Here is a 22,026-nt window from a genome sequence, read left to right as displayed (position 1 = left end):
TTCAATGGAAGACCACTGCTTTAGAAATCTGAGATTCTTTTTGATCACTTTCTTGGTTGCTGTGGTGGGACTGGGCTATTGTATGCCACTGTCCTTGGAAAGCCTAGGGGGAAACCAGGAGGGTTACAGGGGAAAGGTGTGGAGTTTCACTCTAGGCTAAGGGCCAGATATCTGGGGAGAGATTTGGAGATCTTGCCCTTTGTCTCCCATCAAACTCAACTGATAGATTCATCACAGTGTTTCTTAAAATACTGAGGTTGGAAATGAGGACTTGTTTTTTCTTAAATTTATTCTCCAACAATTGTTTGAGCGCCCTCTGTGCCAGGTACTGTGGTAGGTGCTGGAAATACAGGGCTGTACCATTTATCTTCTAGGTGTTTGCCTTCCTGTAAAAGGGACAGATTACTAAAGAACTGATTGTTATATTGTGAACAACGGGTTGTTTGCCATGCTCATGTTAAGCCCATGGTGCTACAGGAGCATGCATGAAGGACAAGGCATCCTATACTTTGAGGAATGGACCCTGGAGGTGAAGTGAAGTGAGCAGAGGGAATGGAAGTAGAGGAGCAATTTGGGTAAAAGTCCACAAACAATATTACCTAGAATAGTACAGTAAACTAGCTTTTTATTTAAGAATCCAAAACTGGAAGCATCCAAATAATGAAATTATTCCAAAAGGGGTTTTTTATTAGCACTCAGCCATTTAAAAAGTTATGCCTTTGAATCGAGGAACTGTTTGCCCTGATGTGTGGAATGTGGTGGCAGTACAACTTGTAAACTGTGAATGGCTGGTTGGTGGTACCTTCACACTCATTTAATAGGACATGGCTTATAGTTTGGGGATCATATTATGGTGGGCACACCAATTTCTGGTCATGTATATGTTTTGATGAGTAACAACTTTTTTTATAGAGTTGAATATCCACTATATATCCTTATTTCTTAATTTATATGTTGGGAAGAAAAAACAAAGTAATATATCTATTTTGGTCACAACCCTCAATAAGAAGAAATATATTTTACCGTGGGACCATAGTATTCACGTGATATAACCTACGTGTATAACTGAAACAAATTTCACAAAATAATAGTGATTATTATAATAATAGCTAACACTTAATGTAGCATTTATTCTGTGCCATGCACTGTTTTAAAGGCTTTACAAATATTAACTCATTTAATCCATGTAACAACACTGTACTTGACTATGTGATACACTGTATTATGGTCTATTTAGTTTTTTTCTAAAATGCTGACACAAACCCACTAAAATTGATTTCCCAACCCACTGTCTTAGTTTGCCACAGGGCTGCCAATGCAAAGCCCCAGAAGTGTGTTGGCTTTTATAAAGGGGATTTATTTAGGGTAAAAACTTAACAGTTCCAAGGCCATGAAATGTCCACACAAAGGCACATCAGAGCAGCAATGCTTTCTCAAGGTCCTGCCACATGGCGAAGCAAAATGGCCACCGATCTCTGCCGAGCTCTCTGCCTTGCCCTCCAGAATCTATTGTTCCCAGGCCTCAGCTGTGGGCAACCAGGAATAGGGCTTGTCTCTTCAGCTTGGGCTGCCCAGTGGGCCCAGCCTCGGAGAGCTTTGTGCTTAAACTTCGGCTGTCAGCAATCCTGGAGTCATCTCTCACGCAGCAGGGTCAAACATGGCAGCTTCCTTTCTGTGTGTGTCTCTATCTGTGTCTCCATTTATATCAGACCCAGCAAGAGGACAGAGACCCAAGCTGGTGAACTTCTCACTGACCTAGTCCAATCAAAAGCCCTAAAGTGATGTTATCAAGTAATCTAATCAAAGGCTCCTCAGCCAAATTTAATGCAGTCAAAGGCCCCATACCCACAGGAATGGATTAGTTCAAAACCTTAATCTTTCTCTTTGGAATTCATAAAAAAGCTTCAAACTGTCAAACCCACTAATGAGCTATAACCCTTGGTGAGATAAAAGGTTTAGGAGATATTGAGGTGAGATTAAATTATGTCAACAATTATGCTTTTTAAGAGTTAAGAGGAAACTCCAGAAACATTCATTTGAAACAGGTCCAGTCCCAGATATTCTGGGGAAATGTTTTACGCTATGTAGTTCCAAATAGCTAGAGCCTATGGTTTGAGAGTACAGGGAGAGGGGAGGTGGTAAGTGGTAAGAAATGAGACTGGAGACATAAATGAGAAGTCAGATGATATGATAAAGAGTTAGTTTTTTTTCCTCCTCATCAAAGGATTTTGAGCTGAGGAGTGACACTGTTAGCCTTAGCTTTACAACGGTTACTAGCTGCAGTTTGAAGAATGGATGGGAAGAGGCAAGCACAGAAATCATTGTAACCCTGACAAGGAACGAAATAAAGTAGTAGCAATGAAAATGGAGAGAAGTAAATAGATTTCAGATATATCAGAATCACTAGGGCTGTTTGGAGAATCTGTATGTTTTAGTTTACAGGATTTTTTAGATCTTTTAACAGAACTCTCTATCAACTTCTCCATCAACAGGATTCTTTGCCTGTAGTCATCAACCATCACAATACTTCATAGCTAAAGTTTTCAGGCTTGATTTCTAGAACTCTGTGAGATCCAATTAAAACACCATATCAAGATAGTCCAGTCTGTGTTGTCTTTAGGATATATGCTATACAAACTCTTTTGGATTTTGCTTTGTTTCCTTGTCTTCCTTTTTCTCTTTTTCTTAATATTACCTCTTTTCACTGGAGAGTAAGAAAATTCAGATCCAAGATTTCAAATGTTGATTATCATACAGCTACTCTGATGTATGTGAATATCACTAAGTTGAGGTAAAATAGTAACTTTTACCCTAAGGAAGGTTTTTTTGTGTAATGTTTTTGAAATGGAATAAAATGGAGGGGGGTGGGCTTTCTGAATCTTTAAAAATTGATTTTTAGGATTACAAGAATGATTAGGTACTCTTTAATTTTATTTCTGTCATGTGGTTACTGTAATGTGTTTTTCTGCCTGCTATTTGCTATTGCAAAAACATCATTCCATGTTTAAAATGAGTGCCTACTGAATCTGTGCCTCGTACGCATATATTACAAATTATTTGGAGTTTGTAACCCATGCTGAGTCTTTCCCCCTATTGTTCTGAATGATTGAAAGTTGCTTGCATATTGGAAAAAGACATGTATTCAAATGTGTATAAATCTTAATTACTTGTAGTTGAGAGAGTCCTCAAGAGTCAATGGAAAGACAGTATTTCTTTTCTTGGTGTTAATCAAGCAAATGTTACCTTGTCATTTAGTAGGATATGTTACTCCTCAGTAAAATACAAACCTTTGTTTATTCTCAGGCATTTTAGGAATGGCAGCTGTCATTTTGCTTCTATATGTGTGTTCTTGGCTATATTCATAAATTACCTATTTTGAGCTACCAAATAACACTTCATTCAATATAAATTAATAGAGTGGATGTTGTTAACTTAGATATGTTTTCTAGTTGCAGTTTCTCAGCCTATGTAAGACTACTTTGTTGTAATAGACTGAATTTTTTAAAACCCTAGTACTGTTTCTCTACTGATTTAAGATTATTTCATTTATTTAAACAAGCCAATTATGTTTGTAATTGATATTAATTAAACCAGAATAAAGTTCATATCTACCAAAAATTGCTTTTATTATTTTTTAAAACATCTGCAAATACTTTTCTCTAAACGGGAAGAGCTGGTTTGTGATTTAGAAAGAATGTGATAGATCAAAAAAAGTACCTTGACCTTGTATTTGATCTCTCAACTGCCTATATATAGTTTTTTTTCCCTTTGTTCCTTTTGCTGACCTTTTTTTTAAAATTAATTTTTTTGTTTTTAAAAAAGCTTTAGATTATATACATATATAATATATATATAGTTATATGTATTTTTAAGGAATTTCCTTCCTTCCATCCATCCATTCATTCATTCCACGAGAATTTATTGAGTACCTTCTGTGTGTTGGGCATTGTTTTTGGTTCTGGGAATACATCAGTGAACAAAACTGACAAACATCCTTGCTGTCAAAGAGCTAATATTCTGGTAGAAACCAATATAATATTAAAATTATCTAATTCAAATCAGAATGAACACAATTAGGAAAAGAACACCTCAAATAAGATATTTCTTGATATCAGCCAATTGACTTAGTGAGTTGAACTCTTCACCTTTCATTATCCATAAGAAGTAACAATCCATTTTTTGTTGACCATGGAGCTATTTACCTTTGCTTTATTAAGATTGATTTTCTTGATTTAATATTGTTCCTTTTTTACTGTATATATCCAGTTGCCACTGAGGTTTGTACCACTTAGCAGCAAAGTACTTGCTACATTGTTAGCATTTATATTCATTCAGTCACAATTACTAAACTAGCTCTGTGCTGGATCCCAGAGGTACAGTCCAGCAAAACCAGGTGGCCTTCCCTTCCTTCAGGGAGCTTTCCATCTTGGGCAAATCAGGAAACATTGTTAATAGTTGGGTTTTTTGTTTGTTTTTGTTTTTTTGGTATCAGGGATTGAACCCAGGACCTTGTACATTGTAAACAGGTGCTCAATCACTCGAGCTACATCTGTTCCCCAGTAGTTGGATTTTGAGAGAGCCGAGTTGTGTTAATTTTAGAACAGTATAAAATAATTATTTTTTTCCTTATGTAAGTAATATAAGCACAGTATAAAATAAGAGGAAAAATAAAGGGAAACAATTTAACTTCACCATAGAATAACCACATATCCATGAGATATTTTGTCATTTTTTGAGAATTGGTGGGAAATCTGATTTTAATTCTGGTAAGTCTCATCTAGGCACCAAAAAGGAATGAGAGGTCTACATGCTTTTCATTTTACCAAATTCCCAGAAAATATATCCATCATTCATACTCCTTGTTTTTATTCATGCTGAGTTTTGCCTGCCTCCTGCTTGTAACCAGGTTGCCCAGTGAGTGAGGCCTAATCCTCACTCTTGATGGTAGTTAGGATTCCCTCCCACCCCCCCACCCTTGGCTTATGTGGCAATCAGTGTGTTAGACACCATGTTCTTGTCAAGGCTATAAACCTTTGAAAATGGCTAAGTGATTGACTTTTTTGTCTAGAAAAGAGAAATGATGAGCAAAAATTTGAAGTAGCTATGATGATATAGCCAGGAATTTCTTAAACCTGAATGATGTTTGGTCAAAACATGTTATATAACGATGTTACTTAATATACACAGATCTAAAATAGTATAAACTCCATTTACTTACTTATAGGTCTCATGCTATCACACAAAAACAACTTTATAAAACAGTCAGTACTAATAAAACTAAAAATCAAATTAACATTCCTTTAATATTTTGGATAATGCTGTTTTGCTGAAACTTAACTTGCTTTTTCCAGTGTGTCTATGATGTTGACTGCTACAGTGAAAGTTCTTTAGAGTTTGTTATTCCTCCATGTTATTCCTACCATTTGCCTTGTGATAATACTGTGCTGCTACTACTTTTCTGTACATGAACTTAACTTTTATTCACAGGGCACATTGATCTCCTTGTGGTGTGACTGTATCATTTATGCCATAAAATGGTGACTAACATTTACTAGTGCAAGCTATTAGGCAGACACTGTTTTAAGTGCTCTACTTGTATTTTCTCACTTAAATCATATGACAAATCTATGATGGAGGTACTATTAGCCCCGCTTTACAGATGGAGAAATAGAAGCACAGAGAGATTCATTTGCCTAACGTCACAAAGCTAGACTAAGCAGTCTGACTTTAGAACCCATGCTCTTAAGCTCTTGGTTATATTGCCTTCTTATGAATCATAAGTCCACCTTTATTAAATTTTGACAATAATATTGTTGGCACCAGTGTGATCAGAAAGTCATAACTACAAGGCCAAAATCACATAGAAACACCCAGATGAATATCAATTCAGTATGCTCATACATGCATATCATTGAAATTAAAACACAAAATTTTAAAAATTCTTGTATATTTTTCATGGTGCCCTGATATTGTGAACACAAGGACAAACTCTGATTTCGAAGTCTTAAGGGAGGACTTAAAACAGGTGTTGAAACAGAAGTAAAACTTTTATTGTAGAAGATTCATTAGGTCATTCATTCATTCATGATGGTGTTTGTTGGACTACCAACTCCTCAATAACAGGGTAAGCATTTACAGTATAGAATTACTTTTTGTCAGTAAAAGCAGTTAAGGATGTGGCTGACCAAGGAGGCCATGAAATGCCCAGTATCCTCTGCCTGGCATTGTTTACCTGTGACCAAAGAACTGTTTGGGTACTCGCTTCCTTAGAGGTGATGGGGATGTGAGGGACTGTTTTGTAAAATAGAATATGCAATTAAAGTTATATGCATATTGAGAAACTAAAAATAGAAGAGAAAATGAGAAATGACAGGCAATGTAGGGAGGACAGCTAGTAACTTATGTAAATATGGTTGCTCCAGCTAAATATTAAAATGAGCTATGAGTTTCCTGGCAACTATGACAAAAAAGTAAATATCGTATTAAATGGGGATGCACCACATATCTCTCAGTATATACATGATGCACTGCCAAGATCCCTACCTCCAGGAGTGAGGCACTTGGTTCCCCCACGGCTGTCGGAACCTTGAATGCTAATGGCCTGTGGTTGAATTCCTCCTGGAATTTCCCTTTCCGAGGGAGCTGCCTCACCCAAAGTTTAGACCCCTTCTCCAGTGGTAGCGTGAACCAATGACTGGTCAGTGCTGAAATACAAAGTCCAGCCTCCTTGCCTCAATTCTGGACAACTGAAATTTGTATGATTCACCTTAGGATCAGCTGAGGCCTCTATTTCAATTATGTCTTAGGCCAACTTCTTTCTTGGCCCAGTTTTGCTTCTCTGTCTCTCACAGGTGTTCCCAAGAGCCCTCTCCAGTAAGCTTCCTGTACACAGATGGTCTCAGGGTCTGTGTCCTGGGACACCCTCTTTTAGCACTATTGTAAGAATTGGGGATAATAAATGTAAACTGCTTGACACAAATTTCAGCACACTGTAGACACCCAGGAAAGAGCGGTTATGGTTTTATTTTCATTACTTGGGGCATTTAGCCACATAATGAACAACATTTGACTTTTGTAGAAGATGCAGAGATGTTTTTTCACATGGTCATTTCTCTTTGCAATCCCCATAAAGCTAAGAATGAAATATAAAAATTCTACCAAATGAAATATCAAAATGAATTTCTCTTTAAAAAGTTCCTGAAAAAGTTCAGGTTGCCAAAGGACAAATACTTAAAATAAGCTTTAAAAAAGCTTATTATTTTAAGGTTTTCATGAAAAGGGTATATGTCAGGATATGAAGGTATGTTGACTTTTCTTGGAGTAATTAAATCTTTATGTTTTTACAATTGACTGAATCTCTACCTAATGTTTGTACCCAGATATCTTCACAGAGAATTTTTTAATAACCTTAGTTTTTAGATGATTTTATCCAAATGTCAGGATTATTTTTTTTCCCACAATCAAGTACATAAAATTTACTCAAAGAAAATCTTTTTTTGTCTTTATTTTTTTAATGTTAAATTAAAAAAATATGAGGTCCCCATATACCCCCACCCCCCTCACCCCACTCCTTCCCCCATAACAACAACCTCCTCCATCATTCTGAGACATTCATTGCATTTGGTGAATACATCTCTGAGCACCGCTGCACCTCATGATCAGTGGTCCACACCATAGCCCATACTCTCCCACAGTCCACCCAGTGGGCCATGGGAAGACAAACAATGTCTGGTAACTGTCCCTGCAGCACCCCCCAGGACAACTCCAACCCCCAAAAATGCCCCCACATCACATCTCTTTCTCCCACTCCCTACCCCCAGCAGCCACCATGGCCACTTTCTCCACACCAATGCCACATTTTCTTCGATTACTAATCACAATAGTTCATGAATAGAATATCAGTAAGTCCACTCTAATCCATACTCTATTCCTCCATCCTGTGGACCTTGGAATGGTTGTGTCCACTCCACATCTATATCAAAGAAAATCTTTATTGTTTTTAGACATGGTTTGTGGAACAGTTAGTTCATAATGGACAATGTTTATATGAGAAGTCTTACTAATCACAATAGTTCATGAATAGAATATCAGTAAGTCACTCTAATCCATACTCTATTCCTTCATCCTGTGGACCTTGGAATGGTTGTGTCCACTCCACATCTATATCAAAGAAAATCTTTATTGTTTTTAGACATGGTTTGTGGAACAGTTAGTTCATAATGGACAATGTTTATATGAGAAGTCTTTAAAGATGGATGGTTCTCCCCTACAATGCTAAAAATATTTGGGATAATTCTCTTGAATGTGATTTTTAGAGAGCACATACTAATAATGTCATATTAAGTGTCATCTGAATACCACTTTGAGGTGGTGCCCAAGTGTGAGGAACCGAAACAAAGATTCAGCAGAGACACTGACATAGCAACTTCAGAGGTCATGTAGGAGGCGAGAAGAAAACCACCTCTAATCTGTCAGTTCTTTACTAATAATTGGTTTTTTCCCTTCTAGATGGGGAGGAGTTCTGGGCGAATAGTGTTATCTGCCTATCTTTGATGCCTATAGCTACCTATTGCCAGTGCTCAAACCACTGAGCCACATCAGCTCCCCGAGGCATGGCTTTTATAGAGTGTTGCTGCTAATATGCAATAATTGCCTATATGTCGACATGAAGTACCTGCAGTGTAGGGTAAACTTTCTGATCACATGAATTTTGTTCATTGAATAATGAAAGATGTTGATTTTTGACAATTAGAATTGTCCTTCTTGTATGTGCTTTTTTTCCTTCATAATCTGAATGGGCAAGACCCTCAGCTTCAGCTGCTAGCATGAAGGAGCTTAGAAACCTTAGGGGTCAATACTCACTGAGAATTAAAACTTCCTGAATTATATATTCCATGCAAGAATTGCCCCTGAAGGAGACAGTACTGACCGCTTATAAGCACAAGTGAGTGAGTCGATGGTAGCCAGATTCAGAGCCGAGTGCAAGCTGATAGGATCAACCCTGGACAGGTTCCCATAAAGACTGAGGCTCCAGAGAGGTAAGATCTCTTTGTTTGGGGGTGTACGTTCTTCTCTTTGGCCCTATTAAAATCTAGGAAACAGTGGAGTCTTTTTTCTTTTTTATATTTGCCAAAGCTAGCTTATATTTTTAAGTATCCTTTTTATTTATTTCATAAAATTTGTACAGGGCCGCAGAGTACTCTTTGGCAGTGGTGCGTTCCCCTGTCCTCTCTCTCCCATCCCTGTCCCAAGAAAAATACAGCAATGAGAACAATAGGTAGTTTTAAAAGAGCCTCACCCACTGCACTAAGTCCTGGTCTGTTTCAAAGAAATTAATTTATTTTGTGAATTACGTATGTTTTAAGTCCTTTTCTGCTCCTGCTTTTCTCAAAAGGTTTTAGGAACCCTATATACATTGGATTTATTGCTTATAATTTATAAATATAATCCACCGTTGTGACTAACCAATGAGTTTCATGATTTTCTTCACTAAGAAAAATTTGATTCTCTTTGTAGTGATTTAGTACTTTAAAACTATCTTAATTCATTTGTTTAGTAAATATATATTTGGCAGCCTTTACGCAGTAGACTCTGTTCTTAGCTCAGAGATGAACAAGGCAGACAGCATCCAATATCCCTATCTTATGGAATTTAGCTATTAGGAAACATTGTTTTATGTGTGGCATTTGATACCTTTCATATGCCAAATCCCTTTTGAAGGAATACTTATTTATCTCTGGATTGTGGTTCTTCATTAATTAAGTGAGGAAGTTGAACTAGGAGATCTCTAAGGTTCTTTTCCATTTGAAACGTCCATAATGCTTTAGTAGTTGGAGCCCAGGCTTGCAATTAGAGCTTGGGCTTTTCTACTCACCTCCCTTTTAGATGAGCATTTTATAAAAAGTTTTATAGAAGAGAAATTTGTCAAGGATAATGACAGACTGGTGATGAACAGTACACATGCTATGTATGGAGAAGTCAAATAAGTTGAGGACAAAGTTTGAGGACCTTTCTTAGTAATTAAGTAGACATTGGAAGCAAACCAAAAAAACAAAAACAAAAAAAAGATGATGATGTTGGTGACCATACTATGGACAATTTCAGTGGAATGATAGCTCAGACTTTGATCTCATTGGGTTGAGGATTGAATTAATGTAGGTTACAAGCATCACTTACTCTTTTGGGACCTTCAGTCCTTAGGATTCATACTTACAGTATTAAAATTGGAAAGTGTCCAACCTTAACCACTTGATCAACTGAGGAAGGTAGGCAAGACATTCTTTGCCTATACTTGCTTCTGGATGTATGAATATTCCTGTTCTAAGTTGTTACTTTAAGTAATTTATCCAGCATCTATATTGACAACTCAGATAATGAAAGATCAGGTACTATGTCAAAAATAATCTGTATAACTAATGAATCTTTCAATTTGTTTGCCGCTTCAGAAAAAAGTTCTTGCCCAGCAAGTAGAGAAAAGTGCTGTATTTTGTGAAGGGTAAATTGTTATCCTTATATACCCTTACCAACAGAAATCGTTTCGTTAAGAAATCAGAGTTTGGCTATGTACCTCTTAAAGGAAATATTAATACTGCATTATCCAGTGAGCAGGATACTGAACAAATTGGATACGTTGTACTTAAATTGGTTGTTCCAGTCTTTAGATTCTTGTAAAGCTTAAAACAGGAATTAAATCTATCTTCTTTTAGGGCTTCTGACTAATATGTCAGACTGCTTACTGACGTTATGTAATTGAAAGCTTATTCATAATATAGAGGAGTTTTTGTTTTTAATCAGAGGTTCTTATATGAGCAGAGCAAATCCTTGTACCCCTTGAAATTATATTGTACAATTTACGTATGTGTGTATTTTTCTGGGGACCTCTCCATAGGTTCCAGCAGACTGTCAAAGAGATCTGTGACCCCCAAAGGCTAATAACTTCTGCTCTTCAGAAGAAAATGAAGAGCAAAGGATTTAAGGAAAAAAAAAATCATATCCTTGCCAAAACTTGCTCTATAGTACTGGGAGCTGGGGGAATGTGAAACAAGTTTGCTGGGTTTTGTTTGTTTTTAAAGGATTTAGGTAATTGGCAAATCAGTTTACCAGATACTAATTAAAGAAAACATAAGAAAATAGGTGGTAAGAGTTCTGCTGGCCCCATGTAGATATTGCTGTTAAGTGACTTCCTAATCATTAGTTCAGTTATATGTCAAAAGATATGTGTAGTAATTCATATTGTATTTGTATCATCCCTCTTGCTGTGCAGAAATGTATTTACTTATGTCTGCTATTCTCCCCTACCAATGTGCTCACAGTAAGAAAATAGAGCTAATTAAAGAAGTTTTGATTCTTTCTTAAATCAGGTGGTGTTTTGTTTTTTTGCCTCAATCAACTAAGAGCAACTGGTAATAATAGTTATGTAACAGTTTAAAAGAAGTAACAAGTAATAAAGCAGTAACATTAGTTTAAAGGAAGAAGAAAGGTCTCTTTTGCAGAGACTTCTGTTGCTTCCACCTATATACCTGCTTTAACCTGAGGTATTGTTTTTAAAACTTTTATAAGAAAAATCAATTATTAGAGATTTGCGCTCAACGTAATTTCCCTTATCTCTTGTGGCTGTAATATATGTTTTTTTAAGACTTTATTTGCAATAAGTGTATTCTTTATTTAATCAAAGGAATCTCAAATTGATCCTGTTTAGTTGGCAGAGAGTTAAGCTAAACTATGTAATCCACTTCTATTATGGCCAGTTTGACAACTACATTTGAAAATCTGTTTCACTGCTTGTTTTTTCTTATAACATTGTTTCCTGCTATTATAACTAAGCTGTCCTCCCTGCAGTATGACTTTATTTTTCATCTGACTCCTTAGACTGATCATACCAATGTTTTCTAAACAACACATTTATATAAATGTTAAGCCTTATTTCTATTCCTCTTTGTTACATACCCCGTTCCACATTCAGTTAGAACGTGGTTTTGTCAGGTTGATTACTTTATGATTGTATGAAATGGGGCAAATTTTGAGAAAATTATTGTCAGTAGCAGAATTAGTGGCATATGTGCCCTTATGATTTATTTAGTTTGCTTTCTGCTTTGCCATACCAGAGAAGAATTCAGTTCTTCTCACTTCCTGAAAGTCAAAGGAAGGACTGGAGGATACTGAGGCAAAAGAAATCTTATTTTCACCCCAAAGCCACTTATATATGATGTCAGGAAGGGCTTTGATGAAACCACTGGCCCTACTTATAGATCTTATTTTCCAAGCCTTTCATTATTTTATTTGCCCTTTTCTGAACTCTACAATTTCCCTCTCTTGTAGCTGGTTCGATGCCCAGAACTGAATGCTGTGCTCCAGCTGTGGCCTCACCGGTGCTGAATAGAGAGGAAGAGCCACCTTCATAGCTTACATGTGATTCCTCTGCTTATACAACCCAATACTGGATTTACTTACTTTGGCAAGATAGCTGCATTGTGCACTGTATTTAATGTTACGTGTACTGTAACCCTGGGTCTTTCTCTGCATTGCTGCCGTTAAACCCCAAATCCTGCCAATCTAAAATTCCTGCCTTGTTTACCTGCTCCCCCCCACCCCCATAGATTCCCCTTACATTCATCCACAATGAATGTTATCTTCTTATTCTCTCCTTTCACTCTAATCTAAAACTTTGGCAAAACTTTCACTCTGTCCTATAAATTGTCAGTTGTCAGCCATCTTATTTTTTCTCCCTGCTTTGGTAATGGGACATCTTTGAAATCTTTTCTCTAGTTCTTTTACTTTTGTGGTCATTAAATATAAATACGTGGCATGGTGGATTTAGTAAGGATTCACCAGGCCTTTTTCCAAACAAAATAGCCATGGACTCCTCTGATTTGACCACCTGATCAAGTAGTAACCTATACTTTAGTTCTATTCAGATTTTCTTGATTCTTTCTGATCTCTATGACCTCATTCACAATATAGTATTATCTCACAGTTCTTCCCATAGGGAGGAGACAATAAGATGATGTCAGTTTACTATAGAGATATCTGACAATAAGGGAAGTATTATTATTCCTAATTGTGAATAGCATAGTCTTTAATAATTTTAAGATATTCTTTCCCCTATAAGGTCTTGATTTAAAATATGTACTTACATATTTTGGAGCTTAAGTTACCATAAATTTCTAAGATGAGTGAAGTAAAGGGAGAAGGAAGGGAAGCAAGGTATTTGTGTTGAATAGGACATGTTTCTCTAAGAAAGCCAAATTGAGGTTTGTGCTGGGTTTGTATAGCTGTCTGCAAATGGGAGATGAGACTTCATTTTTTCCTAAATTGTGGAGCATTGTTTTAATTTCAGATTTAGAGTAGGTTTTTAAGTTGTTTTTTTTTTAGGATTGTTGACCCACAATCTTAATTTATATGCATTGGTTAATAACGTAGGGTGTAGAAAGTATAACATTTTCTGATTTATTAAGGATGATAAGAATTGGAAGATTTCCCTAAGTCCTTTTTACCCATTTTTAAACTCCCTCAAGTTGAATTAATTCCCATTGTTTCTTACTGTAATAGCCGAGGTGATGTTTCAATTCTTACTTTCCCCCCCATCTCAGTTGGTGTGTCCCATTTAAATGGGTCCTGTTTGGATCTGAACCCAGTAGGTCCCTCTTAGGTGTATTTATATCTTGAATTAAAATCAATTTGGAAATCTCGTTATATAATTTCAAAACACCAGATTCCTATCAGGAGAATTTAGAAGTTACCAAACATCTTACATTCAGACACCTAATAGATCTTTCACATATCAGTGTATTATGCTGTGAAGGTGTGTCACAAAAGTACACCACAAAGGGAAAAAAGTACACCACAGAGTAAGAGGTGGCAAGATCTAGAACTCTTTTTGATGAATATAGAGTATATCAAACTGACTATTCTTCCATGTATCTCTTACCATTAGATATTGCTGGTTCCTCATTCACAATGCACAAAGCACATGAAATTTTAAGCTCAATTTGGTGGTTTCAAAGAAAGCAAGAGTCTTTTCTGTGGTTTTCCACCTTGTACATTGTCAAAGATCAGTGGCTTTGCTTATGCCTGTGTCACTTCCTGTTAAGTGTGTTGCTTCCTAAAGCACGGTTCTTCAGAGGAACGTTAGTTTTATCCTCGACTTCTGCAATTGCCCTCAGGGACAGAGCTGAGCCTGCTGGGCTCTTGTGTGGTGAATGCTTTTCTCTAGGAAGCCAGTTAAGTAGGGAGCAGTGGCATGGTTTTATCTCCATTTACGGTCCTTGGAGGAGTTGAAAAGAGTGGTTGGGGTGTTCTTGGAGGCAGAAACTAGACATTGTGAGATAAAAATAAATTGGCAGGGGATGTTTGTAATTCAAATTCCAGGCCCTGTAAGGAGGGCAGAGGGCACTGGGAAAGGGGCATATGTGGGAAGTCAAATGAGATCTGCTGCAGGCATTTGTCTCCTTCCTTTGGAAGGTCTGCCTGTGACACACTTTTCCCAAGCTCATATTTCTGATTTGTTCTAGAAAGTTTTGTGTTATGTAGTTGTGATTATCCCTTACCAAGAGAAAGAAGGAACGCTGTAAAAGGATATTCTCAGAAACCTCAGTTCTTTAAAGTATGATTGGAGGCACCAGAAGAGATCCTAAGAAAGGGAGAAGGAAGCTGGGGCTTAGGCAGGGGGTAGGCTGGCTGGCTGTAGGGTGGCGTGTGTGTCATTGCTCTGCCTGTGTCTGAGGAAGTGCATCATTTGTGTCATGCTGCTATTTCTTTTGTCCATCTGGATTGCTGGACTCAAGGGAGAGATTTGCAAAGCATTTGACAGAGTGTCTTGTAGTTTGTCAATTGTGATTTAAAGATACCGTTCACGGAGGCTCTGTGAAGATTATCAAGCATTGTTTTTGTTTGCCAAGAATAGATGCTATGTTGGCTTACAGAAGGGAACCTCACATTTGGAAGAAATTCTTAATATAGTTCTGACCATTGCTGATCAATTAAGTCTGCAGTGACTCGGTTTTGCACAGTTGAGTGAGAAAGTATTTGGGAGCCACCAGGGACAAGGGGTCTTGAATCTCAAGAAAATTCTCAGAGTGAAATCCAGTAAAGTAGAAAGGAGATTAGCAGGAACAGAGAGAGGCAGAAATGGGATAGAGTCTATGAATGTAACCAAAATAAATTTGGAAGCTGGGATCAAGTCCTAGATTTATCTTTCGAAATATAAGAGATAGCATGAGATGTACCCATTAAACTCAGGAGCCTGGGCTAATAACCAGAAATATGCATTAGAAACAAGGACCATGAAGAAAATTGAAGGGTTGTACAAGATAATAAAATGATCCAGGATTTTATCTGTGGACTTGCATAACGATATTTGCTGTGTGCCATATGGCAGTAAAATAAGTGAAACAACACTCTCCCCTTCTCCCCTCAAAAAAGAAATGATTGACTTTATTTGTTGGTTCGTTTAGATGGCAGTTTGAGTTGGTAGCATAGATGAGTATTATTGGCTAGCTTTTAGACAGAGGTATTATTGTATATTTCTTGATAGTTGATATTTGAGACTGGAAATTAGTAGTATTACTGATTTGACCTCTATTTTAAATTTTAACAGCTTCCCCAAAGACAGAGTTAGTAAGAGTTATATTACTATGAAGGTAATATGTTTTACTAGCTAATCAGTTTAGAGAATTGTTTTTACCCTGCATTCCTTCTTAGTCAAGAGTAAGGAAAGTTATAATCTTTGCTTTGGAGAATTCTTCTTTCTGTCCTACCTTCCCTCACTTTTTCCAAATTCTGAGCACAATAGCAGCTCTCTTTCTTCTGTGGCAGGTGTGCATCCTCTTGGCTGGCTGGTATTTCTTGTTTTTTTTTTTTCCCCACCCTTATTCTTTTTAAATGGGGGTGGGGGTATAAAAATTTATGTATTGGGTACATGCAATAATGTTGTAATGTTTTTTTTGTTGTTTAATGGATAATTAATTGCAAAATAATTGTTTGAATTATAACATGTTTGAATAAATGCTAAAATTAGTAATTTTTTTCTAATATAATAATGAATTTGAAATCTAGCATTCCTGTAACAATGTCTCTATGTTTGTCTGTCTGTGTCTGTCTAATAGTAATTAATATCTGTGGTCCATACCTGGAAGAGGAAGTACAGCTTTAAAGGAATAACAAAAGACTTTGTGTCTTAGACCCTTCGCAGGTGTTACAGTCGGGTGAAAGAACATGGTGTTGGGAAAAGAAAGAGCAGTTACACATTTGAACAGTTGGAACAGGTGTTTGGTCAGGGAGGATGGGATGCTCAGCCCTGCCAGCCTGTACTTATTAACAGTAGTGGCTTGTACCAGGAGCTGGAGTCAGATGGCAGCACTATGGAGGAGTATTCACAGGAGGACTGGGGAAACCACAGTCAGGATCTCCATGGCTATCCAACAGATCAGGAATTGGGTAAGAAAGCCACTATGTGTAATACTTACCTACCTGTAATATATGTATGAATATATATACCTTTATACGTGCCCCTGCACTGATACCTGTAGTAACTTCTGGTAGCATTCCTACTGTTGGCACAAGCACTTAGTCTTCGGGCAACATGGGCATCCTTGGTTAGCCTTCAGCTGCCAGCTCACGCTTGGTGTTGGTCATCTGGCGATTTACCTACCAGCAAAATTCCTAAAGACACCTAAGAATTCCTACGTCTGAGCTGCACAGGGAAGCTCAGTGACTGAATCCTATGCAATTCCAAATATCCTGCAACTTCTGGTTCTAAGATGACCACCAAGAGTATTGACTCTTGGCGCCCAATTGCCAAAGATGGATCTTTTCTCCTTCATCACTAATACTTTTTTCTTTTCTGTTTATGATTTGGGAAAGGCCCCCTATCAGACTTCAGTCTGAATAAAAAATGAGGGGAAGCCTCAGTTTATCTTGAAAAGAGCTGGGATTTGAACTTTTATCAGTGGTCACACTCCCTCAAACTTCTTAAGTGATCCTATCCCAGCAGAGGCTAAAGTGATTCCTGCAGTCATCGGCCTTAACAATGGAAAATAAAAGTCCTAGCCATCAAATCTTAAACTTGTGTGGCCTAAATGAGAGGGTATGTGTATTTTTTTTTTTTTTTTTAATTTCTTTTGGCATCAGTTGCTCCCATTTTGATTCTCATAACTTGGACTTGCTGCAGCCACTGTACATTAACAGCAAGCTATGGGATCAGCACTCATAAGTAAATGTTCTATTTCCTCAATGAGGTACTTAGGAAATGTAAGTAGGATTGGCAACATAAATGTGTTTCCCAAGCTTAAAAGTCCACTGGCACTGTTTTATGTACTTCCTGATCCTAGACAGATGCTAATTAAAAAAACAAAAAGGATTAAATGCTAATTTATTTCATAAGAATGTTTTAAAAAATCTCTCAAATATTAAAAGAGATTGTAAAACTGTAAGACTAATGAGATACAAGAAAAGGTTAAAAATTAGAAGAATGAAAAGGGCATGTTCTAATTGATTGGTACCCACCTCTTAATTTCAAAACAGTAATAAGTTCTAAATTATTTTGGTATCCCATAACTCTGTTTTTGCCCTAGTGGATTAAGTCACCCAAACCTTTGGAAAAAAAAACATGATATATAGCTGTGGATTATGTTGATCCCAACATTGGGGGAATAATTGCTCTGGAAAACCTACATAGCAAATCTAAATTAACAGAATTATTTTCATTCTTGTTCTTTTAAAATCATGTTTGCAGTGAAATTAAACTTTAAGCTCCCAGCTAGAAATCCATTGGTGACCTTGAAGAATTTTATACATGTAGAGCTGGTTTCTGATCTTGCATATAAATGTATGCATCTCATTATATGTTATATTTCTAAATCTGGCATTGTAGAAGTGTTTGACATTAGAATTAAGGTCCTGCATTAGAAAGTATGGAATGAGCAGTAAATATAGCTACTTATCTACACAAATGTATGCCACTGCTTAGGAAAATATAATTTGTTTCAAAAACTTTGCTTTTCAGATGAAATACCTGTCACAAAGAGAACATTAAAAATAAAACAGGAGTCTTCTGAAGAAGCACAGTAAGTAGATGTTTTGCGTTTCTGCAAAATGTATTGGCCTAAGTTTAAGGACTGTCAGGAGGATTCAGCAAGTCGTTGTTGACATTTAGGCATGCTATAAAAGTTCTAGGCACAACACTGAGGAAGCATGCCTATGCATTCTTTTTCATCTTAGCTTAAGTGTTCCAGTGGTTAATCTAAGATGTTGAGGATTTTGTATACAACAAGAAGAAATGACTATATTACATGAAAATGAGTATGTTTATGCCATTTGCCTGTATGTACATGATGATACCTGGATATTTAAATAAAGTTTGAAGACGAGTCACAGGGTCTGGAGTGTGTTTAGGTGAAATGAAAGGAGGGCCAAAGGGACACTTTAATTCCTTATGGTATTACATTTTGGTAACCAAAAAGGAAGGTCCTTGGTGACATATTTATACAAGGACAGGGTCCTCCCACTAGCTCACCTTCCCCTGAAGAGTTGCACATTATTTACTCTTTTGTAAGGACATTGTAGTTCTCTGAGTTGCCAGTGATGTTATGTTTGTGGCCCTTTTTAATAGCTTTAGGTAAGTCCCTGAGTAAATCTCATTATTGAAGAGAATATATTAAAAGAGGAACACCATTTTTTTTTTTCACTTGGTAACCTTGAAGCATTCATTGCACCCACTTGTCCTTGTACACTTCATTCTACATATATGATCCTGCTGTTTGGGAGATGGTGGAGAAAAATAAAGGGGAAGAGGCAAGGTGAAAAGACTGATAGCAAGCAATGCATTGAAGAAACATTAGTCTTTCATTGAGCAAACCTCCAAGACCACCGCCCTCACTCCCAACCCACTTTCCAAATGCTCGTTACTTTTTCAGAGTACCTCTCTGGAACCTCAGAATTCCCAGTGCCAGCCAGTTCCACGTCTGGGGAGGCGATGAGAGTTAAGGGATCAGGAGTCATTCCCCCAAATTGCAGCCATTATCTCGTGCCTCAAAAAAAGTTTATTACTCAAATAGTTAGTTTGAGGCCATCCCTTATTGGGAGGCAGGTCTCTTTTAAGATCGTGACATCAAAATCTCCCAAAAGAGGGGAAACTTTATGATTACTACTTAAAAAAAAATGAGTTATTACAAATCCATTCCTTCAGATATTCCCTAAATATGCCACTAGCTCTTTCATTATAGTGTCCCACCTCTCCCTTTTAGCCTCTTAGAACCTACAGGGGAGGCCCTGCAGATAAAGTAATGGGCATGAGCTCAGACTTCACGGGATTGTTGCCAGTATCCTCCAATGCCTCAACTTTTCCCATGGCTGAGACTCCAGAAACCAGAAACTCTAGTCTCAGGAACTGTTTGAATAACTGAGTCTGGTTCTCATTATGTTCCACGGTTTCAAAAAGTTGTTATGAGGCTTGAGCCCAGGGAGCTTCAGGCTGAGATCAGCTCAGCAGGGCAGGAAAGGGACATGCTCTGCAGAATCCTCCAGCCTGTGCTGCCTCCTCTCCAGGTTCCAGCTCACTTGGCAAGAGATTCCGAACAGGTTCCTCGGATGCTGTGGTTTCTTCGGAACTGTTCTTGCAGGGTCTGACTATAGCATTTACAATGATTTAGGACTGGCAGTGCTGAATAAAATCATTTCATTTGGGCAATTGGATTTTTTCCCTGTAGGTGCAGGTGGGATTAACCCACACTATTAGCTGACATATACCAGTAGTTAAATATACCATCCTTCATCCGTGAAAAAGTCACCCAACCTGCTCATTTATTCAACAAATATTTATCAAGTGCGTACTATATGTCCCGCACTGGGCTTCATCAATGAGCAAACAGACAAAATCTATGTCTTCTATCCCAACTCCTTGTCCACATTTCAAATGTAGACAAGGAAGGATGGTGGCTATGAAAGATAGCTTTTCTTTGAAGCATTGACCCATGCAGAAATAAGGTCCTATGTCTTAGCCTCACAAGCACTGCAATCCAAGTACTACAAAAGTGGTCATCACCAAGTGCCTTTGTATCCCCTGAGCAGCCAGATACTCCAGTGATGCAGGGATTTCATCTAGACGACCAGTCTGGGAGTTGAGAAGCTTTTAAGACCTACTCAAGGGTGGAGGGCAAGTCAGGGCAGTCTTTGGCTCCAAGAAGCAGCTGATAAGAAAATATTAGCACTTTGTCATCCTACAAAGAAAATGTCAAGAAGAGCAAAAGGACAGATTGAGAATGGCTATGTGGAAGATTCCCCGGAATGTTCCAGAAGCTCCTCCTTTAAACAGTATGAGAATTTAATAGGAAAGTCTCAGGGATCTGTCATCTTCCAAGGCCTCCTTCCAAGAAGCTGTTAGCAAACCAGCATGTTCACCCTCTTTTCTTGCCTTTGGTTGACTGCATGAGTGTGGTAGCTGAGTATTTTTCTCAGTTAAACCTATAATTGATGAAGAGTGTAATCATTTGTTGCTGAGGTGATTTTTTAACAAGCTATAATCTTCCAATATCAAAGTTTAACCATAACTGAGAAAGAAACTTGTGATGATATATATCCTCCTTTACCAGTCATCATAAAGTAGTCATTACAGCGGACTAGGTGTGGCTAGTGGTTGAGTGCCTGCTTCACATGTGTGAGGTCCTGAGTTCAATCCCTGATACCTCCTAAAAAAAAAGTAGCCATTACAGTTATATGAGTTAAACAGCATGCAAAGCAAGAAATTCCCTGCTTACTCTGCTAGCTATACAAACAAGTCAAAATTGAAATCATTTTTATCCTTTTGCTTCACTTTATAAAGGACTCTTTGGAACTGTTTCAACTTGTTATCTTGACTCTTTTTTGTTGTTTTAATTTTTTTTTTATTAAACAGTTGTAGCTTTACAGAAAAATCATGCAGAAAGAATCTTTTTTTTTTTAAGATTTATTTTTACTTATTTCTCTCCCCTTCCCCACCCCCTACCGCCCCCCGTTGTCTGCTCTCTGCGTCCATTCGTTTTTCTGTGTCCGCTTGCATTCTCGTCAGGCAGCACCGGGACTCTGTGTCTCTTTTTGTTGCATCATCTTGCTGCATCAACTCTCCCTGTGTGCGGTGTCACTCCTGTGCAGGCTGCACTTTTTTTCACATGGGGCGGCTCTCCTTTCGGGGCGCACTCCTTGCTCGTGGGGCTCCCCTGCATGTGGGAAACACCTGCATGGCAGGGCACTCCTTGTGCTCATCAGCACTGCACGTGTGCCAGCTCACCTACAGCTCACCCACATGTGTCGGGAGGCCCTGGGTTTGAACCCTGGACCCCCATGTGGTAAGCAGACACTATCAGTTGAGCCAAATCTGCTTCCTATGAAAGAGTCTATCTTGAAATGACCCAAGCCAAATATGGACCTTCTCCAGCTGAATTATCAGATTTTAATTCTGTGCTAAATTGACTTTAATTTAAATTTGAGAGTAGTGATGAATTTCAAGTAAGTAGAAAAAAATATCATTTCGTTTTTTGCATTAGGTCATTCATTATAATCAGTTGTATATCTCCCGATAGCAAGTATGGGCTGAAATATATTGAACTCTCAGAATGTCTAGGTTAGATATTAAGCTGTTAATTATTTTAAATGACAGTGGATACCTTTCTGAATATGGCATCCTTCACCTTCTTTTGCTAGTTAAGTCTGAAAGCCCTCATTATATGCATTAATAAAGCCACTTAAAAATACCCATGCTCTTCAGATTTCTGAAATCCTGGGTCCTGTGTATCAAGTTACTAAGCTTCATCCCGCCAGACTATATAAATAGTAGAAAGCAGTTTATCATTGATTCTTAGAAACTTCTTAGGGGTAGGTGTTTCTCAGATTTTAGCAGCAAAATTATCAAGATCTGTGTTCTCCAATACTTAGCCACCTGTCACATGTGACTATTTAAATTTAAAATAAAATAAAATACAGAATTTAATATCTCACTCCCAGTAGCCACATTTGAAGTGCCAGTGGTCACCGTATTGGACAGTGAGATGTAGAACA

At 37.6% G+C, this 22,026-nt stretch overlaps 1 protein-coding gene across 5 annotated transcripts in view; it reads left to right on the top strand.

Moving 5' to 3' along the window:
* Window positions 1-22,026, top strand: part of MSANTD2 (Myb/SANT DNA binding domain containing 2) — a 32,107-nt gene that overhangs the window by 8,341 nt on the left and 1,740 nt on the right. Inside the window, exons 2-3 of one of the 5 annotated variants that reach the window (XR_011647650.1) lie at window positions 12,319-16,434; window positions 18,002-18,062. Coding sequence is in view for 4 of the 5 variants with exons in the window: in XM_058289063.1 (XP_058145046.1) it covers window positions 16,179-16,434; window positions 18,002-18,062 (317 nt within the window). In the remaining variant the exon portion in view is untranslated. Of the gene's footprint in view, window positions 1-12,318; window positions 16,435-18,001; window positions 18,063-22,026 lie in introns of those variants that run through there. The other 4 variants (XM_058289064.1, XM_058289063.1, XM_058289066.2 and 1 more) reach the window with 4 other exon arrangements.

Source organism: Dasypus novemcinctus, chromosome 27 (genome assembly GCF_030445035.2).
Source record: "Dasypus novemcinctus isolate mDasNov1 chromosome 27, mDasNov1.1.hap2, whole genome shotgun sequence".
NCBI classification, from domain to species: domain Eukaryota; kingdom Metazoa; phylum Chordata; class Mammalia; order Cingulata; family Dasypodidae; genus Dasypus; species Dasypus novemcinctus.
The sequence above is the reverse complement of the archived record's forward strand: the minus strand, read 5'-3'. Positions and strand labels throughout refer to the sequence as shown.